General features: G+C 40.1%; 2 protein-coding genes and 1 pseudogene across 2 annotated transcripts; all 3 read right to left on the bottom strand.

Moving 5' to 3' along the window:
- Positions 1–1,562: 1,562 nt before the first annotated feature.
- LOC149096837 (uncharacterized) lies at positions 1,563–11,653 on the bottom strand (annotated as a pseudogene).
- An 86-nt stretch (positions 11,654–11,739) lies between these two features.
- Positions 11,740–18,942, bottom strand: LOC149096838 (uncharacterized). Its single transcript, XM_089280240.1, has one exon. The coding sequence runs from the start codon at positions 14,973–14,975 to the stop codon at positions 13,302–13,304; it is 1,674 nt and encodes a 557-aa protein (XP_089136366.1). The 5' UTR covers positions 14,976–18,942; the 3' UTR covers positions 11,740–13,301.
- Positions 18,943–21,613: 2,671 nt separating this feature from the next.
- Positions 21,614–24,723, bottom strand: LOC149096839 (uncharacterized). Its single transcript, XM_089280242.1, has 2 exons — positions 23,383–24,723; positions 21,614–23,151 (listed from the first exon to the last, which is right to left on the bottom strand). Exons 1-2 carry the CDS (start codon positions 24,375–24,377, stop codon positions 23,001–23,003), a joined length of 1,146 nt encoding a protein of 381 aa, XP_089136368.1. The 5' UTR covers positions 24,378–24,723; the 3' UTR covers positions 21,614–23,000.
- Between the last annotated feature and the right edge of the window lie 493 nt (positions 24,724–25,216).

Genomic DNA, 25,216 nt, shown 5'->3' on the forward strand with positions numbered 1-25,216 from the left:
GAAAGTTGCATTCGAAAATAACAGTGTTAAATACTTCTTTTCAGTAGCTACAAATGCTTCTTGTCGCCAAACGTTTTTTTAAAGCAAATGGAAAGTTTATAATAAATTTGTATCCTGCGTTCTATGTTTATTCTATAGCAATTTTTTTGATATTCAAACATCATGCCATTTTAAAGTTTTACTAAAATATTTCACGTGACCCCCCCTTTTTCCCTTATTTTTTTGGGATGGCCCCCCTCGAAAGCCATTTTTTTTCGCATGCCCCCCCCCCCCAAATCCCACCAGCCCCCCCTACCTTATAAAAAATGAACGGTCCCTAGGCCCGTTTTGCCGTTGGGCCTTTCCGAAAGAAAAGTCGAGTTGTTGAGTGTTATGCTTGCACCGGTCTCAAGCCCTTCGGCTTATCCGCACCTTCGCGCGCTGCCCTGTTCTTTCGCAGAACCTCAAATGGAACAGTTTCTCCTTGGAGGAAAATTCGGAACCGGACTCGAAATTTCCGTTTTTCAGTTGGTCGACACATCACATCGTTTATTTCAACGAGAGGTTTTAAATAAAATTCCACAAGCTGTTGCAGGTTCAAAAAAATTTTGTAAAAAGTATTTTGGGGCAAACCCTTATTACGATATTTTTACCAGTTTATTTTTAGTTTGAAAGCTGATCTTGAGTAAACATGACCCCACCGTTCTCCGTATCTGTTTTGTTATTCCCCTGGATTGGCCTCTAAGACCTCTAAGCCACATTCATGCATTGAAAATGGCACGCATCTTTTCAAAAACGTTCCTTAGAATGGAGATATTTTTAAACGCCGTTTTGCCGTGATCGTGTGAACTGTTAAAAACAGAGCTTTCCCCGGTTTTTGAAAATTACGATTACGTCACGGTGTAAGATCCAAGACTGAAATTAACTTGGGAGACAGTCAACACTTTTGTTTCATTCCGTTCAAGCGTGTTTTTAATTACGTTTCAGTTTCTGAATGAGCAAGCTGATCACGAGACATGCAACATAATCCAACTACTTTCATTTTCTTTCTCGAAAATAGCAGGCGTTAATCTGGAAGATTTTGAACTGGACGAGGACGTGTTAGTGCGTGGTGGATCAACGCTGATCATCCCAGAAAAATAGAGGGAGATGTTTAGGACGAGTCGAAGACATAGCCTAGTGAAATGTCAGCTTCCGTGGGGGCAATTTGTCACTTTGTTCATGATACTTGTTCCACTTTCTTAGAGATGTTTTTATAATAATAATAATAATAATAATAATAATAATAATAATAATAAAATATTTATATAGCGCCAATATCCTAAAAGTTCAAAAGCGCTTTACAGTTAGAAATATTAAAAACACTTAAGACTTACATAGCCTAAGTAATATTCAGAAGGTGCTGAGAAAGGTACCGAAACGGTACCTAAAGGCTCAAAAACGTGGCCGCTTAACAAAACATTCTGTCACGTCGTGGAACTTTTCATAAAACACGCTTGCCCAGTGAGTTTAAAATTCTCTGACCTGAATACCATTCCCTGTGTCTAATTTACACACTCGTGCAACATCCTTTAAACACAAAATTAAAGTAAAAAACATTTTATTAACCAGAGATTATCGAACCTCAAATACAGTATTTATGACTGACGAGGTCTCATGCAGTATGTCTCGTCATCTAAGTTAAAAATCATTTTTAAACGATTGCTACATGTATATAGTAAAACCTTTAAACTGGTGACATATTATTCAGCAAAAAAATAAGAACCTGCATACAATATTTGTAATTGTCAGTGTGACCTGTCTTGTATCACAAAGAATCAACTATTGCATAATCTCAAGAACATTGGATTTTTAAATAGTAATTATGCCTCAGTTTGACTCTGCCTAATCTCAATTTAGTCCAATTACAGTGTAGTATTTCGTCGCAAAGTACGATCGAAATACGTTAAACAACAAAATGTTATGTTCACTGTTTTACAACCGAGGGACAAACAAATCCATGTCAATTGACAGATAACAAAGTGACTTGTCACGTGTTACGTGGAACAATTAAAGTGCACCTAACCCCCAAATTTTTTTTTCGCTAAAACGAATCTAGGCTTTATTTGAAGCATTTGGGCGAAGAAATTTTTGAATTTGGTTGAATCCTCGATTTTCTATGCCCTTTCAAAGTCGCGCTTGAAGTGTTTCACGACCGCGTTTTAGGGAGTCTGGGGCGGCGGTTCCTGATGACGTCTACCCAGGAACCAAACACAATAGCGCCTCAGTCAGCTCTCTGTATTTGCTGGAGGAAATGGAAAACAAAACTAATCGTTCCGATGTATTTTGGGACTAAAACGTCCAAGCTTTGTCTCAGAATCATTTTGTTTCGTCACTGGAGTCAGAGTTAAGTTTCGATTTGGAAGACACCAAAATAAACTTCGATCGAGCACGTTCGACAACTGTGAACTCACTACTTAGAGCTTTGAGAGCAATTTACAATATTTCAAGCGACGAAGTAGAAGACTTCTTTGCCGACGAGCTGCTTGTATATTAGGAATGGAAAGCTAGATACGAGATACGAGGCAAACGAAAAGCAGGAAAGAAAACTCAAGGACTGCTTTGGATGGTAATTTCGTCAACTTAACATAAGATTCCCACTCGTGTTTATAGCCCGTTTACATTTGTTCTTAGCGAGAATGTATTTTGTCAAGGCATGATTGTTCTGTTAAATCCAGTTTGTGTTTTACTTTCTGTTGAATGCTTCATGTTTATAAGAGCGACGTACGTGTTGCAGTTTTCGAGACTTGATGACCTCCAAAACATTGGCTTCGATCGATTGAAAATCGTACTGTTTGGACCTGTATTTTTGAAGCTGCGAGAACAAGGTGGAAGAAAACATTTCATACAATTACCGATTTCACATTGTCACACGTTTTAAGTCGTAACTCCAAATAACCAAAGTAAATTGTTCTCAAAGTTTGCAGTGAAATTCGTCGGATAAGCGAAAAGGATGTGTTCCCTAAGCGGTCCGCAGATAATGTTCCGCGGTCATATTTTCGACGCTATTGCACAGAATCTCTGTCGCACTGCTGATTTCCAAACCTTCGAAAAACTCTGTGAGTCTAACAATTTTGTTATGATGTAATTCTAAAGGATTAATTTTCTACTTTTATCTAAATCGAAAGAGAAATAAGTGCTGGTTAGCGGCGTACAGTTGCGACCTATTTACATATCAGTCAATACGCTTTGATCATGATCCGATCACACAACTTTGCCGGTTATGTTATAAATACTGCGGGATTGTAAGATATAGGTTTTCGGCAGTATTTCTAAAAAATTCTGGTTAGCTTTAAGCAGAAAATTTTATGAAAATAGCGTTCGAAAGTCTGCGGAACAAATTCCAGTGAGAATTCTTTAATGGTTCTCACAGATTCAGTTCGCTTGTTTCGGTTCGACAAAATCAACCGTCGTTTACGTCTTTATTGTACCATTAGCCGATCATCGTCAGTAAATTGTACAGTATATCTTTCTTTAAATCTGGAATATTACTGCAACAGCCGATAGCACCTCTGGAAGGCGTTTCTGCGCACTTTTCGAATGTGTATTGCAAAATCCTGAAGGAAACGAGAGGATGTGAGATATCGAACCTTCCTGGGTAGACGTCACAAGGGCCGCTGGACCCATTCTCCTCAAACTCGGTCGTGAAACAAAATGGCGGTGTTTTGGAGCTATTTTCGAGATTTCGTCGGGGCACAGAAAATCGAGGATTTCACGGAATCCAAAAATTTTTTCGCAGAACTATTTCAAATAACAAGTACATTCGTTTTAGCGAAAAAGAATTTTTGGGGTTAGGTGCACTTTAACCTACAGTGTATCACGGCACTTTTAACATACGTGAAATCGACCAATTTACACAATCTAGTTACACTGAATCTATGCACTACTCCTGTGGGAGTTGAACCCTTTTCCTATGTATACACCTCACAAGAACGAACCAAATCTGTGATTCACTCTGTCACACTACATACTGTATACACACGTATGGGTTAATTTGAATCTCGATACAATTCATTGTTACTGGCTGCTATAGTGTAGCGGCTAACAGCTTCAATTGTTCATTTAGTGATACAAGCATGAAATTTGGCAGGAACATTCTCAATTGTCTATTCTTTTATTCTAGTCGATTAGCCACCTGAAATTCGCATTAACAAGAGTTTTTTTTCAAAATGGCTAAAAATGGGAACGATGTGATAAAATGGCGGCCATTTTAAGTAATATCCTTACTTCCAACTCATCTTGAAGCAAAATTTGAACAGTTTATTACTCCATGATTACAACGTTTCACTGCTAGCATCCTTTAGATACAATTGACTATTCCATATATCTTTCAGTTTCTGAAAATGGCCAAACAATTCTAAAGAATTCTTTCTTTAACAGGCGCTCATGATCTCATAGTACTGTTATATACAGGTTACATTATTTGCCTATCCAGTATTCAGTACGGTAATTCAATACGCCCAGAAGTTTCTTAGCTGGGTAATTCCCAAACAATTCTTTTTTAAACTACCTCTGATCACGTATACGTTTCAAATACACAAGTTACATTGCATGCCTACTTCAACCGAATTCTGATATTCAGGACAGCAATTCATTACGCCCAGCAGTTTCTAGCTGGCTAATTCAAAAACAGCTTTTCAAACAAGCTTTTGATTTCGTAACGGTGTCAAATAGTGCTGCTATACAATTTAAATTGCATGCCTACTATAGTCGATGACCAGGCGGAGCTACTTTTCACACAAGCAGCTACACAAAGCTGTACAGTTCAGCCCAGAAGGAAGACATTTGCACCTTCCACAACAGTCCTTCCTGCAGCCACATCTGGTTAGTTCTCGACAACTTGCAGCAACTGATGGAATGTCAGTCCAAAGTATCTACCACGTGTCACCTCGCCTACTCCACCCCAATCAGCTGGACTTTTTGTGACAGGTCGAGGGAGAGTGGCTTGACCCCAGATAATTCTTCCTTGGTAGGCAGCATGCTCTGAATGTAGCCTGAGGGCAGACTGAGGTGGTATTGCATCATACGGCCTCTGTTTGCGAGCGAGGAAATTCAGTCTTCAATCGTTCACACTTGTATCTGCACTGGACCTGTCATACATGACCACAACAAACTGCTCTAGACTCTGCAGATCAGCGTCGTCAAGAGATGTCACACAATGACTGAGTTTGGTGAAGGTGGTCGAGACCCCTTTGCACTCATTCCATGTTTGCCATGCAGACTTCTTTCCTTAGCCACGGAAAGCAGACACAGTGTCGGATCACGTGAAAGAATGGGAGTCCACTGGCTTTCTCTGGACCGATTGTGTTTACCAGTTCATGCACTGGAATCAATCGGAAATTTCCTCCTTGGCCAAATGCAATCCACACTTTTTCAAGAGCAGGCTCGTTTAAGGATTTCTTGACAGACATGGCAATAACTACCGCATCGATCCGTGTCGTTTGCCTTAATTATTAAAGCCTTACTGCCGTCCATTGCCGCATCTCATGCGTGCACAAAAATACGTGGGTCTGCCTCTTTGTGCATACATGGTGCTAAATCTTCTAACGCAATTACGCGATTGCAACAGACGTATTCCAAGCACGGCATGTCTGCTTCGGACAACCGATCTGCAAGAAAATGGAAAAGTTCAGTCTTGTTGTTGTTATCTCTCAGAAAGCTTGTCCAATTTTGGGGAGTCTTGCTGGTCGGTGTAACCCTTCTTCGTATCCCTTTGCCCCTTTTGGATCGTGCCTCTACTTTCAGGCTGGACTCCTTATACACATCAAACACAATGTCAACTCTTTGGTACTTGGTAGAATATGGTCTAACTCTTGGAAGGATGTCCTGATTGGCGTAGTCATCAAATGTCTTTGATGTACGTGGGGGTTGGGAGTTGACAAGAGCTCAGTAATCCATCCATGATGATTGCATCTGCCTCTGGTTCTGTGTTTGGAATCAAAGTCTTAGACTCAAGTATCTAAACCAATTGCGATTTCTGACATGTGTGAAGTTTCCCACTGTCACTGAGGGAAGCCGGAGCTGACTGGTTTTCGTGCTGGAAGAAATCATGCAAATCACACTGTCTGCTTTAACATGAAATGAAAAGTTGGGAAAATAGGCAACAGTCCTCTTTCAGTGTCCTCTCCTTGGAACTGGCGGCACTGGAAATTTCCTCTTGCTTGAAGAAAGTGATCTCGTCTTTCTATTTGATAAAACAAGGTGTGCTCATCTTTCTTCAGTCCTTCAATGAAGGATTAGAACTGATCTTTGCCTCTGCTATAGTGAGTTGCAACAAGTCTTTAATTAGCCGGATCGGCAATGTCCTTAGCTTTTTGTTTTACACAAGGAGGTCTGCAGACTCTTATTCAAAAGGATTGCCCATTTATTTAAATACTGTGAATAGCTTTTCCACTTTCTCAGACTGCTATTTGAGCACTTCCGCCTTGTTCGTGATGTTTGCTACTGATTGTTGTATCTTAAGTTCCCGCAACCTCTTCGTAGCGAGCGACTAGGCGGCTCACCGCTGGTCCAGCTATCATCCACCTCCAGAGTGCTGTAGGGTCCTCTGTCAAGCCTATCGCTCCTCCATCATCCTTGATGACTGCATTGTTTTGTTTATGGGCTTGGTCGATTGCAATTGACGAGAATTCTTTGCAAGATTTGTGCTACTTCTGGATGTTGTTGATCGATGGTCATCATATCTCTGAGGTGAATTTAAAGCCACCACGCATAATTCACATTGTTGTTTGCAAAGAAATGGGGCAAAAGTTCTGCCAGCTTCTCACGATACAGGCAAAAGTTGGCTTCTCTAAATGAACGAACCAATGTTAGAATGGTTAGCTCTAGAGCTAAAACGAAATGCGAACTGTGGACTTTCGAGTCTTTGTTTCTTACACCACTCTTCGAAATCAAGAACACCTTGTGGACTTTAAGATGTATCTCTGCTATAGCTGTTATATGCAGCTTGCCGCTGCTTGTATAGACAACATGCTGTGATATGATGTGCTTGACGAGATCTGGTAACACTTGAGGCTGACAGATAAGATTCTGAAGTACCAGATGAGGCAACTCCTGCCTCAACAAGAGCACTTGTCTAACCACTGTCCTGAAGTAAAGACTCTATCAATTTCAGAGCAGCCATTTCTATGTGAAGACCTATATTTGAGATGAATCGTCTGAAAGGTTTAAAGTGCAAAAACCTTTAAAACATATGTCAACCTTTTGACCCAAGCACAAGTAATATATGAGGGTTAAAACTAAAATCTATTATCGAAATAACCTAAGTGCAAAATTCTAAAATACTTACAGACATGTTCCGCTGGCCATGATAAAGGCTGCTCCTTCTGCGACTCTTGATAGCCTGCGGACATTTTTGCCAGCAGCCAACGTTTTCTACTCAGCTATAGTATTTTTTTAGTTTCTTTGCTGGACAATGAACTTTTGTACTGCAACATCATCAACTTCTCCTGTATAAGACTGCGAATTAACTCTATACCTAGAGTTAATGGCGGCCATGTTGAGATAAAGACCACCTATTTAGTAAATTGTTAAAAAAAGTGTTATACCGCCAAATTTGAAGTGGCTAATCGATCAGAAAGAAAGAATACTTAATTTAAAACATTTCTGTGAAATTTCATCCTTGTATCACTAAGTGAACAATTTTGCCAAAAAAATGATGTTAGCCGCTACACTACTACTAGATCGGGCTACATTGCGTTATACAATGCACTATTAATCAGACAAGCTCCCCGTTTATGTTCAAATATATCTCTAGAAGCATTTGGTTCCTGGACTGTACTACACTCAAGTTGTACATTTTACAAGAGTTCATACTGTTCTTTCAAAAACTTGTAAAAATAAACTCTCAGCTTAAGGCATATTCTTAGTATGTTCGTAAAATCTTAATTTGAGCTTCAACGTTTTCATACTTAAGTTCTGAGAAAAAAAGAAAGAAAAAAAACGAAAGCGTGGGCTTGAAAAGTGATTCCTTTTTTGAGCAACGCATTAAAAAACATTTCATGTCGTTTTGATCCTGCTTCATTGTTGATTGTCTTACTCGCTACTCCAGAGCTACCATTAGAGCCGGCGCTTTCAATTTATCGGGGTTTCAGACGAGATTGCTGCTGATCTGCTTCGCAACTGAACGGTTTTACGATAATTTCTGTTTTTCTACAGGTTAGATCTGAGAGAACCTTGATCAAACCACTACAGATATGAAAAAAATCCAAATATTTTAAAGAAAAATTCTTTCTTTTTTTCTTGTTGGTCAACATTTTCTGTCAAGCCTCTGTTAGGTATAAACAATTGTGACAGTCGGCAAGAAAAATCAATTTATTGAATGATTTCGAATAGTTGAAAACTTATTCATGATCAGATCTTTTACCAAGGCAAGTTGTTGTTGAAAACCGAGCGAAAAACAAGAATAATCCAGGTCTGATGCAGTCAACGATGAGGGTCACGCAATTTCTCTTGTCAGGAACAAAAAGTTTGCGTTGCGTCATTGACCTCTTCACTGAAAATTATATTTAGTGGACCATTCCATGATATGAAAAATGTCTGTCACGAAAACAGATAACAAATGTTAACTCACTTTTCTCCCAGCCCCTCAAATAAAGATTCCCGTGGCTTAGTAAGCTTGCGAATGATGTGTATAGAAGAACTGAAACTGAGAGTCAAAGTGAGGCCAATGGCTGCCGTGCGCAGGGCAGTAAGCCTTAGGTTGGTGAGCGAGCCTTTAGAATTCAACATAAAATAAAACACGGCTACTATGTCACTTTCAATATAAGCACAGATCATACATACACTGATGTAGAAAACATACCTTGTGACAAATTTGTGTTTGTCTAGGATGATGATAAAAAGTAGATTACAGATTGTGCAAGCCATGTTGTGTGTTGCAAAATAGGGGAAGAAATTGGAAAAATATGGCACAACTACCGCCAAAATGAACAAATACATGTTTGATGCAAACCAATCACTTCGAATCACTTTTGAAAAGTTGGTTGGGACGGTCCACGTGGTTTTACATGCAAACCTACTGTAGAGAAAAAAACAAAATACTTGAAGAGGTGACCACCACAAAGGAAGAAAGGTGTCAAAGAATAATGATAACCAAACTATCACATAAGAATGAAAAGAATGATGAGGTGCGATAATGTAATGCCAAAAAGTCCTTTGCTGAATTTCATTTGATCGAATCGAAAAAAAGACCACCCTCCACCTGATATACCTGCCGGGAGAGCTACTATAACGAGAATAACATACCCGCTACCAACAGGTAGCTTGCCGAACAGCTTTCTAAGTCTTCTAAGGTAATTTAAGACTCGTCTTATAGCTCTTGGTCTCTCATGACTGTGACAAAACAAGAGGAAACGCTGCATACGTATATGTGTAGTTCGAGTGTAAATCTTCGTTTCCAGTGCGGTTGCGGTCACTGTATTTTAATTAACAGGCAGCGTGATCATCAGGTGATGACATTCAATCTTTGTTGCTTCGTCGACTCGGGATCGAGATTGACTCGTGCTAGTCACGAGACTTGACTTCTTACTGAGAATTTTCGAGTTTCTCAGTCGGTTATGTTTTCACCGGTTGTTAGCCTTCCGGCTGATCCGCACAACCGATTTGTCTGGCAAACTTCAAATGGAACACTTTTTCCCCGGAGGGAAATTCTGAACCGATTTCGAAATTTCCGTTTTTCAGCAGAATTTGAATATCATTCCACAAGCTGCTACAGTTTCAAAGAACTTTTGCAAAAAGCATTTTGCGTGCAAAAACTTATTATGATATTTTGCATGATTATGTTTAGTTTGAAAGCTGACCTTGTGTAAACATGAATCCACCGATCCAGCCGAGAAGCTCAACATGTATCCATTTTTGTGTTTCCTCCGGATTGGCCTCTAAACTATACATATATTCATTGAAAACGCTTTACCTCTATTCAAAAACGCTCCCCAGAGTAGCGATTTTTTTAAACGCCGTGTAGACGTGATCGTGTAAACTGTTGAAAACAGAGCTTTTTTTCTGCTGTTTGAAAATTACGATTTCGTCACGGTGTAGTTACCAAGACTGAATCGATTAAAGTGGCAGACAGACAACGCTTTTGTTTCATTCCGTGCAAGCGTGTTTTTAATTACGTCTCAGTTTCTGAATGAGGAAGCTGATCACGAGAGACGGAACATAATCCAACTACAGTACTTTCATTTTCTGTCACGGAAACAGCAGGTATTAATCTGAAAGATTTTGAACTGGACGGGGACGTGTTAGTGCTTGGTGGATCAACGCTGTCGATAAATAATCATCCTAGAAAAATGGAAGATGAAGTTTAGGACGAGTTGAAGAACTTCAAACTGGGGTGATAGAGTTAACGTGTGAAACCTTAAGTGTCTCGTTTTATTAAGATAAGTGCTTGGATTTATCTCAGTCCCGGTCATGAGAAATAAATAAGAAAATCAGGCGTTTTTTTTAATGGAATATAGGGATGCCAGGTTGATAAACAATAGCCTCCGTGAGCTACTCAGCTTGCTGCATTTATCGGACATGACTGTAACAACGCAAGATGAACAGGCGAATATGTATATGTGTAGCTCGAGTGTAAATCGACGTTTCTAGTGCAGGCGCTATTTATAGTCTCCATATTTTGATTAACAGACAGCGTGATCATTAATCTTTGTTCCTCAGTGGCCGGACTTGAGATCGAGGTTGACTCGTGTTAGTCACGAGACTAGACTTCTGAGAAAGTAATTACGTTTTGCCGTCGGACCGTTCCGAAAGAAAAGCCCAGTTGTTTAGTGTTATGCTTGCACCGATTCCAAGCCCTTCGGCTTATCCGCACCTTCACTGGCTGGTTCTTCCGCGAAACAAATGGAACAGTTTCTCTCCGGAGGAAAATTGTGAACCGACTCAAAATTTCCGTTTTCCAGTCGGTCAACTCATCACATCTGCGATTGTTTCAAAGAAATTTTGTGAAAAGCATTTTGAGCGCAAAACCTTATTATGATATTTTGCCTGTTTATTCTTCGTTTGAAAGGTGACCTTGTGAAAACATGATCCCACCGTTCCAGTAAGGAGCTAAACACATGTATCTGTTTTTGTTATTCCTCCTGACTTACCTCTAGGCCACATATATCCATTGAAAACGGTACGCACCTTTTAAAACAACGCTCCCCAGATTGGAGATTTTTTTTCAACGTCGTTTAGTCAGTGATCGTGTAAACTGTTTAGCACAGAGCTTTTTCTGCTGTTTGAAAATCTCGATTACGTCCGGCGGGGTAAGATCCAAGACTGAATCAGTTAACTTGCCAGAGAGACACATTACTTTTGTTTCACTCCGTCCAGACCGGTAACATTATCAAGCTACTTTCATTTCCTGTCTCGCAAATAGCAGGCGTTAATCTGGAAGATTTTGAACTGGACGAGGACGTGTTAGTGCTTGGTGGATCAACGCTGATCATCCCAGAAAAATGGAGGGAGATGTTTAGGACGAGTCGAAGACATAGTCTAGTGAAATGTCAGCTTCCGCGGTAGCAATTTGTCACTTAATTCATGATACTTGTTTCACTTTGACTTTTTTTGCTTACATAGCCTAGGTACTATTGAGAAGGTGCCGACAGAGGTACCGAAACGGTACCTAAAGGCTCAAATACGTGGCCGCTGAACAAAACATTCTGTCACGTCGTGGAACTTTTCATAAAACACGCTTGCCCCTTTAAAATTTCCTGATCTAAATACCATTTCCCTGTATCAAATTTACACATTCGTGCAACATTTTATTAACCAAGGATTATCGAACCTCCAATCATTTTCAAACAATTGCTACATGTATATAGTAACAGCTTTTAACTGGTGACATATTATTCGGCAAAAAAATAAGAACCTGCATACAATATTTGTAATTGTCAGTGTGACCTGTCTTGTATCACAAAGAATAAACTATTGCATAATCTCAAGAACATTGGATATTTACGTTTTTAAACAGCAATTATGCGATACTTTGACTCCGCTTAATTTCAATTTAGTCCAATTACAGTGTATTTATTCGTCATAAACTACAAGCGAAATACGTTAAACAACAAAATGTTATGTTCACTGTTTTACGGGGACAAAGAAATGCATGTCAATTGACAGGTAACAGTGACTTGTCACGTGTTACGTGGAACAATTAACCTACATAGTGACTGGTCACGTGTTACGTGGAACAATTAACCTACAGTGTATCACGGCACTTTTAACATACGTGAAACCGACCAACTCACACAATCTAGTTACACTGAATCTATGCACTACTCCTGTGGTAGTTGAACTCTTTTCCTATGTATACACCTCACAAGAACGAACCAAATCTGTGATTCACTCTGTCACACTACATACTGTATACACACGTATGGGTTAAATCTCGATACAATTCACTGCTACTGACTCCTACTAGATCGGGCTACATTGCGTTATACAATGCACTATTAATCAGACAAGCTCACCGTTCATGTTCAAATATATCTCTAAAAGCATTTGATTCCTGGAGTTTACTATACTCAAGTTGTACATTTTACAAGAGCTCATACTGTTCTTTCAAAAACTTGTAAAAATAAACTCTCAGCTTAGGGCATATGCATGTTCTGTTTGTAAAATCTTAATTTTAGCTTCAACGTTTTTCTAATAAAGTTTTGAGAAAAAAAAGAAAGAAAAAAAAGGAAAGAGTGGGCTTGAAAAGTGATTACTTTTTTGAGCAACGCATTACAAAACATTTCATGTTGGTTTGATACGTTCATTGCTGATTGTCTTTCTCGCTAATCAAGAGCTGCCATTAGAGCCGGCGCTTTCAATTTATCGAGGTTTCAGACGAGATCGCTGCTGATTTGCTTCGCAACTGAACGGCTTTACGATAATTTCTGTTTTTCTACAAGCTAGATCTGAGATAACCTTGATAAAACCACTACAGCTATGAAAACAATCCAAATTTAAAAAAAATCTTTTTTTGTTGTTGGTCAACATTTTGTGTCAGGCCTCTGTCAGGTATAAACAATTGTGGCAGTCGGCAAGAAAAGATCAGTTTATTGAATGATTGCGAATAGTTGAAAGCTTATTCATGATCAGATTTTTTATCAAGACAAGTTGTTGTCGAAAACTGAGCGAAAAACAAGAATAATCCAGATCTGATGCAGTCAACGATGAAGGTCACGCAATTTCTCTTGTCAGGAACAAAACGTTTGCGTTGCGTGATTGACCTCTTCACTGAAAATTATATTCAGTGGACCATTGAATCATATTAAAAATGTCTGTCACGAAAACAGATAACAAATGTTAACTCACTTTTCTCCCAGCCCCTCAAATAAAGATTCCCGTGGCTTAGTAAGCTTGCGAATGATGTGCATAGAGGAACTCAAACTGAGAGTCAAAGTGAGGCCAATGGCTACCGTGCGCAGGGCAGTAAGCTTTAGGTTGGTGAGCGAGCCTTTAGAATTCAACATAAAGTAAAACACGGCTACTATGTCACTTTCAATATAAGCACAGATCATACATACACTGATGTAGAAAACATACCTTGTGACAAATTTGTGTTTGTTTAGGAAGATAATAAAAAGTAGATTACAGATTGTGCAGACCATGTTGTACGTTGCAAAATAGGGGAACATGAAATTAGACATGCTTGAGCAATATGGCACAACTACACCCAAAATGAGCAAATACATGTTTGATGCAAACCAATCACTTCGAATCAGTTTTGAAAAGTTGGTTGGGACGGTCCACGTGGTTCTACAGGTAAACCTACTGAAGAGAAAAAAACAAAATATTTGAAGAGGGGACCACAACAGCGGAAGAAACGAGGTTAAGCGAGGTAGCAAAAGAGAATAAGTAAATTTAGTACTAGGTGAGATAATATGGTCATCCCAAAAGGTATTTTGCTGAATTTCGTTTTGATCAAATCGAAAAAAAGACCATCCTCCACTGGATATACCTACAGGGAGAGCGACTATAATGAGAATAACATACCCACTACCAACATCTAGCTTACCGAACAGCTTTCTAAGGTAATTTAAGACTCGTCTAATAGCTCTTGGTCTCGTGTGTCCGTTACAGACTAGCAGTAGCGGTTGTGTTTCGCCTCTAGTTTGCTCATGTTCCGCTTCTTGGTTATAATTTCTCTGAGTGTCCTCATAATCGGCTGCTGAGTTGAGCCCTGACTCCACAGTAGTTTCCTCGGTTACGCGGCCTCCATCAGCTTGTTGACCGCCAGACATACAACAAAGCTTCTTTCTCCGTCTGAGCCATTCGAGAGTGATGAGTGGACCCAAAAGAAACCAATAGTAAAGTCTCCGTAGGTATTGTTGCATCTTCTTTAAGTCTTCTGCGGGTTGCGGCTTGATCGCTATCTCAACATTAGTTCGGTCTGCAGCTAAAAGATCATGATCATCACCCGCAGTGTGTAAAAATGAATGGTTAGAACATGTTAGTAAACGTAAGACCGGAATTAGTAGTTTGTCCTGAAGCTGCGTTTTATTATCAAAACGGTGTAAATAATAAAGGGCATCCAAAAATATCACCACAGAATATCCTGCGTTCTGTGCATGTTCCACCAGTCCCTGTACTGGACACACAGCTTCGGGCCGGTTCGCAACGCTGATGAACGCGACTTTGTTGACTTGAATTTTTGCCTTGCTTACATCAGCTAGCGGTTGACACGCATTGGCGAGTTTTGAGAATACAGCCAGACCACTTAAACGGAGTTCTTGGTCTTCCATCGCTGTCGATGCTCGAATAAATGACTCCAGTGAAGGTGCTTTCAATTTCAGTACTTCAGTGCTTTCACTCTCAGACATATCCTCTAAATAGCATTGGACTTCCGGCCTCGAAAAAGTTATAGTTTCCCCTTGAGAGCCAAAAGGACCTCTGATGGGCCCTAGCATAGCCAACACGAATAGAACACAGGAAAAAGCGAGGAAGCAGGCGCAGTTACCTATCTTGATGCATTTAGTCGACATGACTGTGACAAAACAAGAGGAAACGCTGCATACGTATATGTGTAGTTCGATCGAGTGTAAATCTTCGTTTCCAGTGCGGGCGCGGTCACTGTATTTTAATTAACAGGCAGCGTGATCATCAGGTGATGACATTCAATCTTTGTTGCTTCGTCGACTCGGGATCGAGGTTGACTCGTGCTAGTCACGAGACTTGACTTCTTACAGAGAATTTTCGAGTTTCTCAGTCGGTTATGTTTTCACCGGTTGTTAGCCTTCCGACTGATCCGCACAACCGATTTGTCTGGCAAACTTCAAATGGAACACTTTTTCCCCGGAGGGAAATTCTGAACCGATTTCGAAATTTCCGTTTTTCAGCAGAATTTGAATATCATTCCACAAGCTGCTACAGTTTCAAAGAACTTTTGCAAAAAGCATTTTGCGTGCAAAAACTTATTATGATATTTTGCATGATTATGTTTAGTTTGAAAGCTGACCTTGTGTAAACATGAATCCACCGATCCAGCCGAGAAGCTCAACATGTATCCATTTTTGTGTTTCCTCCGGATTGGCCTCTAAACTATACATATATTCATTGAAAACGCTTTACCTCTATTCAAAAACGCTCCCCAGAGTAGCGATTTTTTTAAACGCCGTGTAGACGTGATCGTGTAAACTGTTGAAAACAGAGCTTTTTTTCTGCTGTTTGAAAATTACGATTTCGTCACGGTGTAGTTACCAAGACTGAATCGATTAAAGTGGCAGACAGACAACGCTTTTGTTTCATTCCGTGCAAGCGTGTTTTTAATTACGTCTCAGTTTCTGAATGAGGAAGCTGATCACGAGAGACGGAACATAATCCAACTACAGTACTTTCATTTTCTGTCACGGAAACAGCAGGTATTAATCTGAAAGATTTTGAACTGGACGGGGACGTGTTAGTGCTTGGTGGATCAACGCTGTCGATAAATAATCATCCTAGAAAAATGGAAGATGAAGTTTAGGACGAGTTGAAGAACTTCAAACTGGGGTGATAGAGTTAACGTGTGAAACCTTAAGTGTCTCGTTTTATTAAGATAAGTGCTTGGATTTATCTCAGTCCCGGTCATGAGAAATAAATAAGAAAATCAGGCGTTTTTTTTAATGGAATATAGGGATGCCAGGTTGATAAACAATAGCCTCCGTGAGCTACTCAGCTTGCTGCATTTATCGGACATGACTGTAACAACGCAAGATGAACAGGCGAATATGTATATGTGTAGCTCGAGTGTAAATCGACGTTTCTAGTGCAGGCGCTATTTATAGTCTCCATATTTTGATTAACAGACAGCGTGATCATTAATCTTTGTTCCTCAGTGGCCGGACTTGAGATCGAGGTTGACTCGTGTTAGTCACGAGACTAGACTTCTGAGAAAGTAATTACGTTTTGCCGTCGGACCGTTCCGAAAGAAAAGCCCAGTTGTTTAGTGTTATGCTTGCACCGGTTCCAAGCCCTTCGGCTTATCCGCACCTTCACTGGCTGGTTCTTCCGCGAAACAAATGGAACAGTTTCTCTCCGGAGGAAAATTGTGAACCGACTCAAAATTTCCGTTTTCCAGTCGGTCAACTCATCACATCTGCGATTGTTTCAAAGAAATTTTGTGAAAAGCATTTTGAGCGCAAAACCTTATTATGATATTTTGCCTGTTTATTCTTCGTTTGAAAGGTGACCTTGTGAAAACATGATCCCACCGTTCCAGTAAGGAGCTAAACACATGTATCTGTTTTTGTTATTCCTCCTGACTTACCTCTAGGCCACATATATCCATTGAAAACGGTACGCACCTTTTAAAACAACGCTCCCCAGATTGGAGATTTTTTTTCAACGTCGTTTAGTCAGTGATCGTGTAAACTGTTTAGCACAGAGCTTTTTCTGCTGTTTGAAAATCTCGATTACGTCCGGCGGGGTAAGATCCAAGACTGAATCAGTTAACTTGCCAGAGAGACACATTACTTTTGTTTCACTCCGTCCAGACCGGTAACATTATCAAGCTACTTTCATTTCCTGTCTCGCAAATAGCAGGCGTTAATCTGGAAGATTTTGAACTGGACGAGGACGTGTTAGTGCTTGGTGGATCAACGCTGATCATCCCAGAAAAATGGAGGGAGATGTTTAGGACGAGTCGAAGACATAGTCTAGTGAAATGTCAGCTTCCGCGGTAGCAATTTGTCACTTAATTCATGATACTTGTTTCACTTTGACTTTTTTTGCTTACATAGCCTAGGTACTATTGAGAAGGTGCCGACAGAGGTACCGAAACGGTACCTAAAGGCTCAAATACGTGGCCGCTGAACAAAACATTCTGTCACGTCGTGGAACTTTTCATAAAACACGCTTGCCCCTTTAAAATTTCCTGATCTAAATACCATTTCCCTGTATCAAATTTACACATTCGTGCAACATTTTATTAACCAAGGATTATCGAACCTCCAATCATTTTCAAACAATTGCTACATGTATATAGTAACAGCTTTTAACTGGTGACATATTATTCGGCAAAAAAATAAGAACCTGCATACAATATTTGTAATTGTCAGTGTGACCTGTCTTGTATCACAAAGAATAAACTATTGCATAATCTCAAGAACATTGGATATTTACGTTTTTAAACAGCAATTATGCGATACTTTGACTCCGCTTAATTTCAATTTAGTCCAATTACAGTGTATTTATTCGTCATAAACTACAAGCGAAATACGTTAAACAACAAAATGTTATGTTCACTGTTTTACAGGGACAAAGAAATGCATGTCAATTGACAGGTAACAGTGACTTGTCACGTGTTACGTGGAACAATTAACCTACATAGTGACTGGTCACGTGTTACGTGGAACAATTAACCTACAGTGTATCACGGCACTTTTAACATACGTGAAATCGACCAATTTACACAATCTAGTTACACTGAATCTATGCACTACTCCTGTGGCAGTTGAACCGTTTTCCTATGTATACACCTCACAAGAACGAACCAAATCTATGATTCACTCTGTCACACTACATACTGTATACACACGTATGGGTTAAATCTCGATACAATTCACTGTTACTGACTCCTACTAGATCGGGCTACATTGCGTTATACAATGCACTATTAATGAGACAAGCACACCGTTCATGTTCAAATATATCTCTAAAAGCATTTGGTTCCTGGACATTATTACACTCAAGTTGTACATTTTACAAGACTCCATACTGTTCTTTCAAAAACTTGTAAAAATAAACTCTCAGCTTAGGCAATATGCATGTTCTGTTTGTAAAATCTTAATTTTAGCTTCAACATTTTTATACTGAAGTTCTGAGAAAAAAAGAAAGAAAAAAAAAGGAAAGCGTGGGCTTGAAAAGTGATTACTTTTTTGAGCAATGCATTAGAAAACATTTCATGTTGGTTTGATCCGTTCATTGCTGATTGTCTTACTGGCTACTCAAGAGCTGCCATTAGAATTCGAACCGGCGCTTTCAATTTATCAAGGTTTCAGACGAGATTGCTGCTGATTTGCTTCGCAACTGAACGGCTTTACGATAATTTCTGTTTTTCTACAGGTTAGATCTGAGAGAACCTCGATCAAACCACGACACATATAAGAACGATCCAAATTAAACAAAACTCTTTCTTTTTTCTTGTTGGTCAACATTTTGTGTCAAGCCTCTGTCAGGTATAAACAATTCAGGCAGTTGGCCAGAAAAGATCAATTTTTTGAATGATTTCGAATAGTTGACAGCTTATTCATGATCAAATTTTTTATCAAGACAAGTTGTTGTCGAAAACTGAGCGAAAAACAAGAATAATCCAGATCTGATGCAGGCAACAATGATGGTCACGCAATTTCTCTTGTCAGGAACAAAACGTTTGCGTTGCGTGATTGACCTCTTCACTGAAAATTATATTTAGTGGACCATTGAATGATATGAAAAACGTCTGTCACGAAAACAGATAACAAATGTTAACTCACTTTTCTCCCAGCCCCTCAAATAAAGATTCCCGTGGCTTAGTAAGCTTGCGAATGATGTGCATAGAGGAACTCAAACTGAGAGTCAAAGTGAGGCCAATGGCTACCGTGCGCAGGGCAGTAAGCTTTAGGTTGGTGAGCGAGCCTTTAGAATTCAACATAAAGTAAAACACGGCTACTATGTCACTTTCAATATAAGCACAGATCATACATACACTGATGTAGAAAACATACCTTGTGACAAATTTGTGTTTGTTTAGGATAATAATAAAAAGTAGATTACAGATTGTGCAGACCATGTTGTAGGTTGCAAAATAGGCGAAATGGAAAGTATACGTAGTGTCAGTCATGGCAATCGAACAATATGGCCCAACTACACCCAAAATGAACAAATACATGTTTGATGCAAACCGATCACTTCGAATCAGTTTTGAAAAGTTGGTTGGGACGGTCCACGCAGGAGTACCCAACGACAGTTTTGAAGAAAATCCACCGTACGGTCTGCTTAACATTACCCGAGTGTCGCTACGTCAATCTTGTTTAATATTTAACTTTCCTGGGAAAAAAATACCCGCTCTTCACCGCCAGCAAGCAGGATTTCGAAGTTATCGTACTTCCAGCCAGCGCTCGACGTTGAGGTCGTCAACAAGCCAGCATGCTTTAAATTTGTCACCTAGCTAGCCAGCATAATAAAAGTTTGCCAAAAGTTTGCCAGCATGTTCGAGTATACCATTTTTTGCCAGCCAGCGAGCGAGTAATTTCAATATACCATAGCAAGGTACATTTCCTTAAAACTATTAATATAACAACGGATTTAGTATTGCGTACCATGAACGCCAAAAGTACGTTAATGGTTTCATTTTTACATTTGACTGGAAAGTTTTTGTAACATTTAAGAGATTACACTTACCATACAACAGTAAACAAAAGGGAAAGATAAAATATGCTTTAAGTGTCCTGATTATCCTTCAGGGATCCAAGCTTCACTCTGAAAATAAATCGTGAATTCCCTCCAAAAGAAGCGTGAAGTATAAACAGTGTCCATTCAGTTAACAGACGTAATCTAGACATTAATGAAGATCTATTGTTGTTATTATAAGTACAACAAGCAACCTATCAATCAGTTTCAAACGCTTACATACGACAAACTTTCACATTCATTTCATTTCCCACAGTTATTGTTCCAAAAAGTCAAGGAACCTCCATGCAAAGAAAAATTGTTTAGCTCACGAAGTAAAAGCAAGAGAAGATTACAAAGCCCTCACTAGGCTTTGGCTACCCAGTGTCTGTCATTTTTATTTTCAAATGAACCTACGATACAAAGGAAGGATTCGCAGCAAAAGCAATCGCTAGTTGTTCGTCAGGCGATCACTGCAAAAGACTCACGACAGAAGCCGCAAGGATTCGCAGCAAAAGCAATCGTTACTTGTGCATCAAGCGATCACCGCAAAAGACTCACGACAGAAGCCGCAAGGATTCGCAGCAAAAGCAATCGTTACTTGTGCATCAAGCGATCACCGCAAAAGACTCACGACAGAAGCCGCAAGGATTCGCAGCAAAAGCAGTCGTTAGTCGTTCGTCAGGCGATCACCGCAAAAGACTCAAGACAGAAGCAGCAAGGATTCGCAGCAAAAGCAATCGTTGGTTGTTCGTCCAGATGTGCGCTCTTTGGTCAAAGAATTTTAAACTGGCAGAAGTGTCCATTTCGATATACAGTTCATCGATAGATCATTCATTTCACGACTCTAGTTAATTTACGGCACTAGCGTGCAGAATGAAACCGTTGCCTCAACTGGTAGGTCAACGATGAGTTCAAATGAAAGCTGTTTTGGATCGCGTTTATTACCGGAAATTCACTTGCTTGGCGCAGTCAAACACATCGCGCGTTATGCCTGTCAAATTGTACTTTGGCAATATTTTCCGGACACTTGCTTAGTAGTTTGCTTTTCACAATTCTAAAACAGTGTTTTCAAAATGACAAACGATCGCGAGTTCTGTAATCCTTCGCTGATTTCTGTCTTCTTTAGGCTTCGAAAGATCCTTCGGTTCCTGGTACGGAAATTCAATTATTATATGATTACACGCAGAACCTACAGGTCCGACCAGTTAGCCTTGTGAAACACAACCAAAGGCGACGAATGATATATTTTTGCTCAAAGAAAGCCCCACAGAAAGACGAAAGTTGTTTCCTTCTCAACTACAAACTGAAGGAAAGTTTAAGAAGGTAAAATCTTGAGTTCTTTTAACTGACAAAGATTTTAATAACATAGACAATTTTAACATTTTACTTATTATGCCTAATAAAATACATTGCATGATTTAACTACCATTTCCGGCCGGGTGAGCAACGCGCGATAGTCCCTTGTACCCAATAAGACTGAAAACGAGGGCAAACAATTGACCCTTGCCGTCCGACAACTTTCGGAAAATTCCATCACGCAAAGTTGCACTGATTTAAAGCAATACAAAAGTGCTATGAGCAAGGCGTTGATTGTATGGTACAATGATTCCTTTATCTTTATAGCTCAGAGAGGATAGTTGTATGTCCAACATTGCAGTCCGAGCTAGCGCATATAAACAAATATGCCTACCCTTTGTCCAGCTGCTTTGTCTCTTTGGTAAGTCCTTTTCTCAGCGGAACTTAGATCTGGCAGAGGTCTTCCCTTAGTCTCTTTTCTTTTTTTCTCTCCAGCCTTTGAAATGACTCAGAATAACTGCAAATGTAAATTAACTCCCGGCAATCTTGAATCGCCGATACATTGATAAGTTTAGGGTCTCAAAATAAAAGCATTTCTCTCAAAGAGACCGCGAACAGTGCGGAATGAGTTCACCAAAAGCATTTCTCTCAAAGAGACAGCGAACAGTGTGGAATGAATTCACCCGACGGCCATTTCCGGTGAGCAACGCGCGATAGCCCCTTGTTTTCCAGAGGACAAACATTAACTCGTTATGCTAGTACTGAACCACGATTAAGGCATTTAATGTACCCAATAAGACTGAAAAAGAGGGCAAACCGTTGTCCCTCGTCTTCCGGCAACTTTCGGGAAATTTTCGATTAAGCAAATTTGCAGATTTAGAGCAACCCAAAAATGCTATGAGCGAAACGATGAGTGTATGGTACGATGAGATCACTTTACTTGATTACTTTAGCATCAAGAGAGAAAAGTTGACCACCGATGCAGACGACTAGCGCATATAAACGGAACATTACGCCTACCCTTTATCCAGCTGCTTTGTTTGTCTGCGCCAAGTCCCTTTCACAGCAGATCTCAGATTTGGCAGATCTCGTTTCTTTCCTTTACCAGCGGAGCCCTCGAAATAACTCAGAATGACTGCAAAAGAGGAATGTAAATGAACATCTTAGAGTCTAGGTTCTTATGCCGCCGATACCTTTTTAAATTTAGTTGTCTATAAATGAAAGAATTAATGCAAAACATACAGCAAACAGTGTCACTGATTCCAGTACAATGTACCATCACTGCCCCCGTGTGCAAGCAAGAGAATTATAGGAATGAATTTACCAACCTTTAAGTTGCGTTCCACTGTTTCATTATAACTGCCGACTGCTTGCAGCACAACAGCGCCAGCAGCGGTTTTCCGAAGTGACGGCTTTTTCAGGCCTTTGGAACGACAAACGAGCGGAGATCCTGGAGATCGGCCGTGTTCCATTGAAAAGAACGTTTTTAACGGATTTGGCCATTCGAGATACTAGTGCCATTACGTCATTGAAAATGACAGCTGCTGGTGTTATGCAATTTTTACTGGTTGATGAAAAAGATAAACCGCAACAATCTGACAATGGAGCCATCATTTTCGGGCATGGCATCACGCGCGCGTTGATTTGCATTATTTTTGTAGCGCGTGGCGCTGGGAGTAGGTACGACCGCTTGCGGTTTATCGTCTCACGGCGGAAGACTTTAGACTTTAGAGCTCGCTCGCGCGTTTTTTACGTCCCAGGACGGAAGCAGTTTAATTGATTGCTTTTTCGAAGAAGTCACAGCCAGGAAAAACAAACAAGTCACGTTTTTTCCAGCTAGGGACAGTGTTTTAAATCAGTTTTTAGCAAGCCAGACGCTGAACGAAAATCCCAGCCAGTAAATGATCTAATGCTAATATTTCCCAGCCAGCGTAATTGCAGCCTGTCGATCGGGTTTTCTGTCGAGCGGCTCCGTCGGGTTCTCCTGTCCACGTGGGTTTACAGGCAAACCTACTGTAGAGAAAAAAACAAAATATTGGAAGAGGAGACCACCACAAAGGAAGAAACCAGTCAAAGAACCAGAATGATAACATATATGTCACAGAAGAATGAAAAGAATGATGAGGTGCGATAAGGTCATCCCAAAAGGTTTTTTGCTGAATTTCGTTTTGATCGAATCTAAAAAGCGACCATCCTCCACTGGATATACCTACAGGGAGAGCTACTATAATGAGAATAACATACCCACTTCCAAAAGCTAGCTTGCCGAACAGCTTTCTAAGGTAATTTAAGACTCGTCTAATAGCTCTTGGTCTCGTGTGTCCGTTACAGACGAGAAGTAGCCGTTGTGTTTCGCCTCTAGTTTGCTCATGTTCCGCTTCTTGGTTATAATTTCTCTGAGTGTCCTCATAATCGGCTGCTGAGTTGAGCCCTAACTCGACAGTAGTTTCTTCGGTTACGCAGCCTCCTTTAGCTTGTTGACCACCAGACATGCAACAAAGCTTTTTTCTCCGTCTGAGCCATTCGAGAGTGATGAGTGGACCCAAAAGAAACCAGTAGTAAAGTCTGCGTAAGTATTGCTGCATCTTCTTTAAGACTTCTTCTCGCGGGTTGATCGCTATCTCAACATTAGTTCGGTCTGCAGCTGAAAGATCATCATCATCATCATCATCATCAATGTTTACATTTGAATGGTTAGGACATATTCCTAAATATAAGACCGGAATCAGTAGTTTGTCCTGAAGCTGCGTTTCATGATCAAAACGGTGTGGATAAAAGTCATCCCAAAATATCACCACAGAATATCCTGCATTCTGTGCATGTTCCACTAGTCCCTGTAATGGACACACGGTCTCGTTCGCAAGGCTGATGAGCGCGACTTTGTTGACTTGAATTTTTGCCTTGCTTACATCAGCCAGCGGTTGACACGTATTGGCGAGTTTTGAGGATACAGCCAGACCACTAAAACGGAGTTCTTGGTCTTCCATCGCTGTTGATGCTCGAATAAATGATTCCAGCGAAGGTGCTTTCAATTTCAGTGTTTCAGCGCTTTCAATTTCAGACATATCCTTTAAATCGCACTGGACTTCCGGCTTCGAAAAAGTTATAGTTATAGTTTCGCTTTCCCGTTGATAGTCAAAAGGACCTCTGATGGGCCCTCGCATAGCCAACACGAATAGAACAACGGAAAGAATGAGGAAGCAGGCGCAGCTACTTATCTTGATGCATTTAGGCGACATGACTGTAACAAAACAAGAGGAAACGCTGTATACGTATATGTGTAGTTCGATCGATTGTAAATCTTCGTTTCCAGTGCGGGCGCGGTCACTGTATTTTAATTAAAAGGCAGCATGATCATCAGGTGATGACATTCAATCTTTGTTGCTACGTGGACTCGGGATCGAGGTTGACTCGTGCTAGTCACGAGACTAGACTTCTGAGAAAGAGTTCGAGTTTCTCATTGTTATGTTTTCACCGGTTCTAAGTGTTCTGGCTAATCCTCACAACCGATTTTCCCGGCAAACTTCAAATGGAACACTTTTTCCCCTTAGGGAAATCCTGAACCGATTTGAAATTTCCTTTTGTCAGTTGGTCAACAAATGCATAACTTTGCTTATTTAAATAACTTTTCACAAGCTGTTACAGTTTCAAAAAACATTTACAAAAAGCATTTTGAGCTCAAAAACTTATTATGATATTTTGCCAGATTATTTTCAGTTTGAAAGCTGACCTTGTGTAAACATGAAACCACCGATCCAGCTGAGAAGGTCAACACGTATCTATTTTTGTGTTTTCCTCCGGATTGGCCTCTAAAGTATACATATATTCATTGAAAACGCTTCACCTCTATTCAAAAACGCTCCCCAGAGTAGAGATTTTTTTTAAACGCCGTGTGGTCGTCATCGTGTAACTGACTGTTGAAAACAGAGCTTTTTTCTACAGTGTGAAAATTACGATTACGTCACGGTGTAATATCCAAGACTGAATCAATTAAAGTGGCAGGCAGTAGACCTTGGCGGATTGTGCCCCTAAAAGTGGCATATTACGCTACTATAGCGGTGCTCGAAATTTTGCCAAA

This window comes from Orbicella faveolata, unplaced genomic scaffold (assembly GCF_042242905.1).
Source record: "Orbicella faveolata isolate gen_17 unplaced genomic scaffold, um_ofav_v1 contig_47, whole genome shotgun sequence".
Classification (NCBI taxonomy): domain Eukaryota; kingdom Metazoa; phylum Cnidaria; class Anthozoa; order Scleractinia; family Merulinidae; genus Orbicella; species Orbicella faveolata.

Excerpts from the sequence above, each read along its gene's own strand:
- LOC149096838 (XM_089280240.1), bottom strand. The coding sequence starts at position 14,975 with ATGTCGACTAAATGCATCAAGATAGGTAACTGCGCCTGCTTCCTCGCT.
- LOC149096839 (XM_089280242.1), bottom strand. The coding sequence starts at position 24,377 with ATGTCGCCTAAATGCATCAAGATAAGTAGCTGCGCCTGCTTCCTCATT. Across the intron at positions 23,152-23,382 it reads AAGCTAGCTTTTGGAAGTGG|TAGGTTTGCCTGTAAACCCA; the intron begins GTATGTTATTCT and ends TTTTCTCTACAG.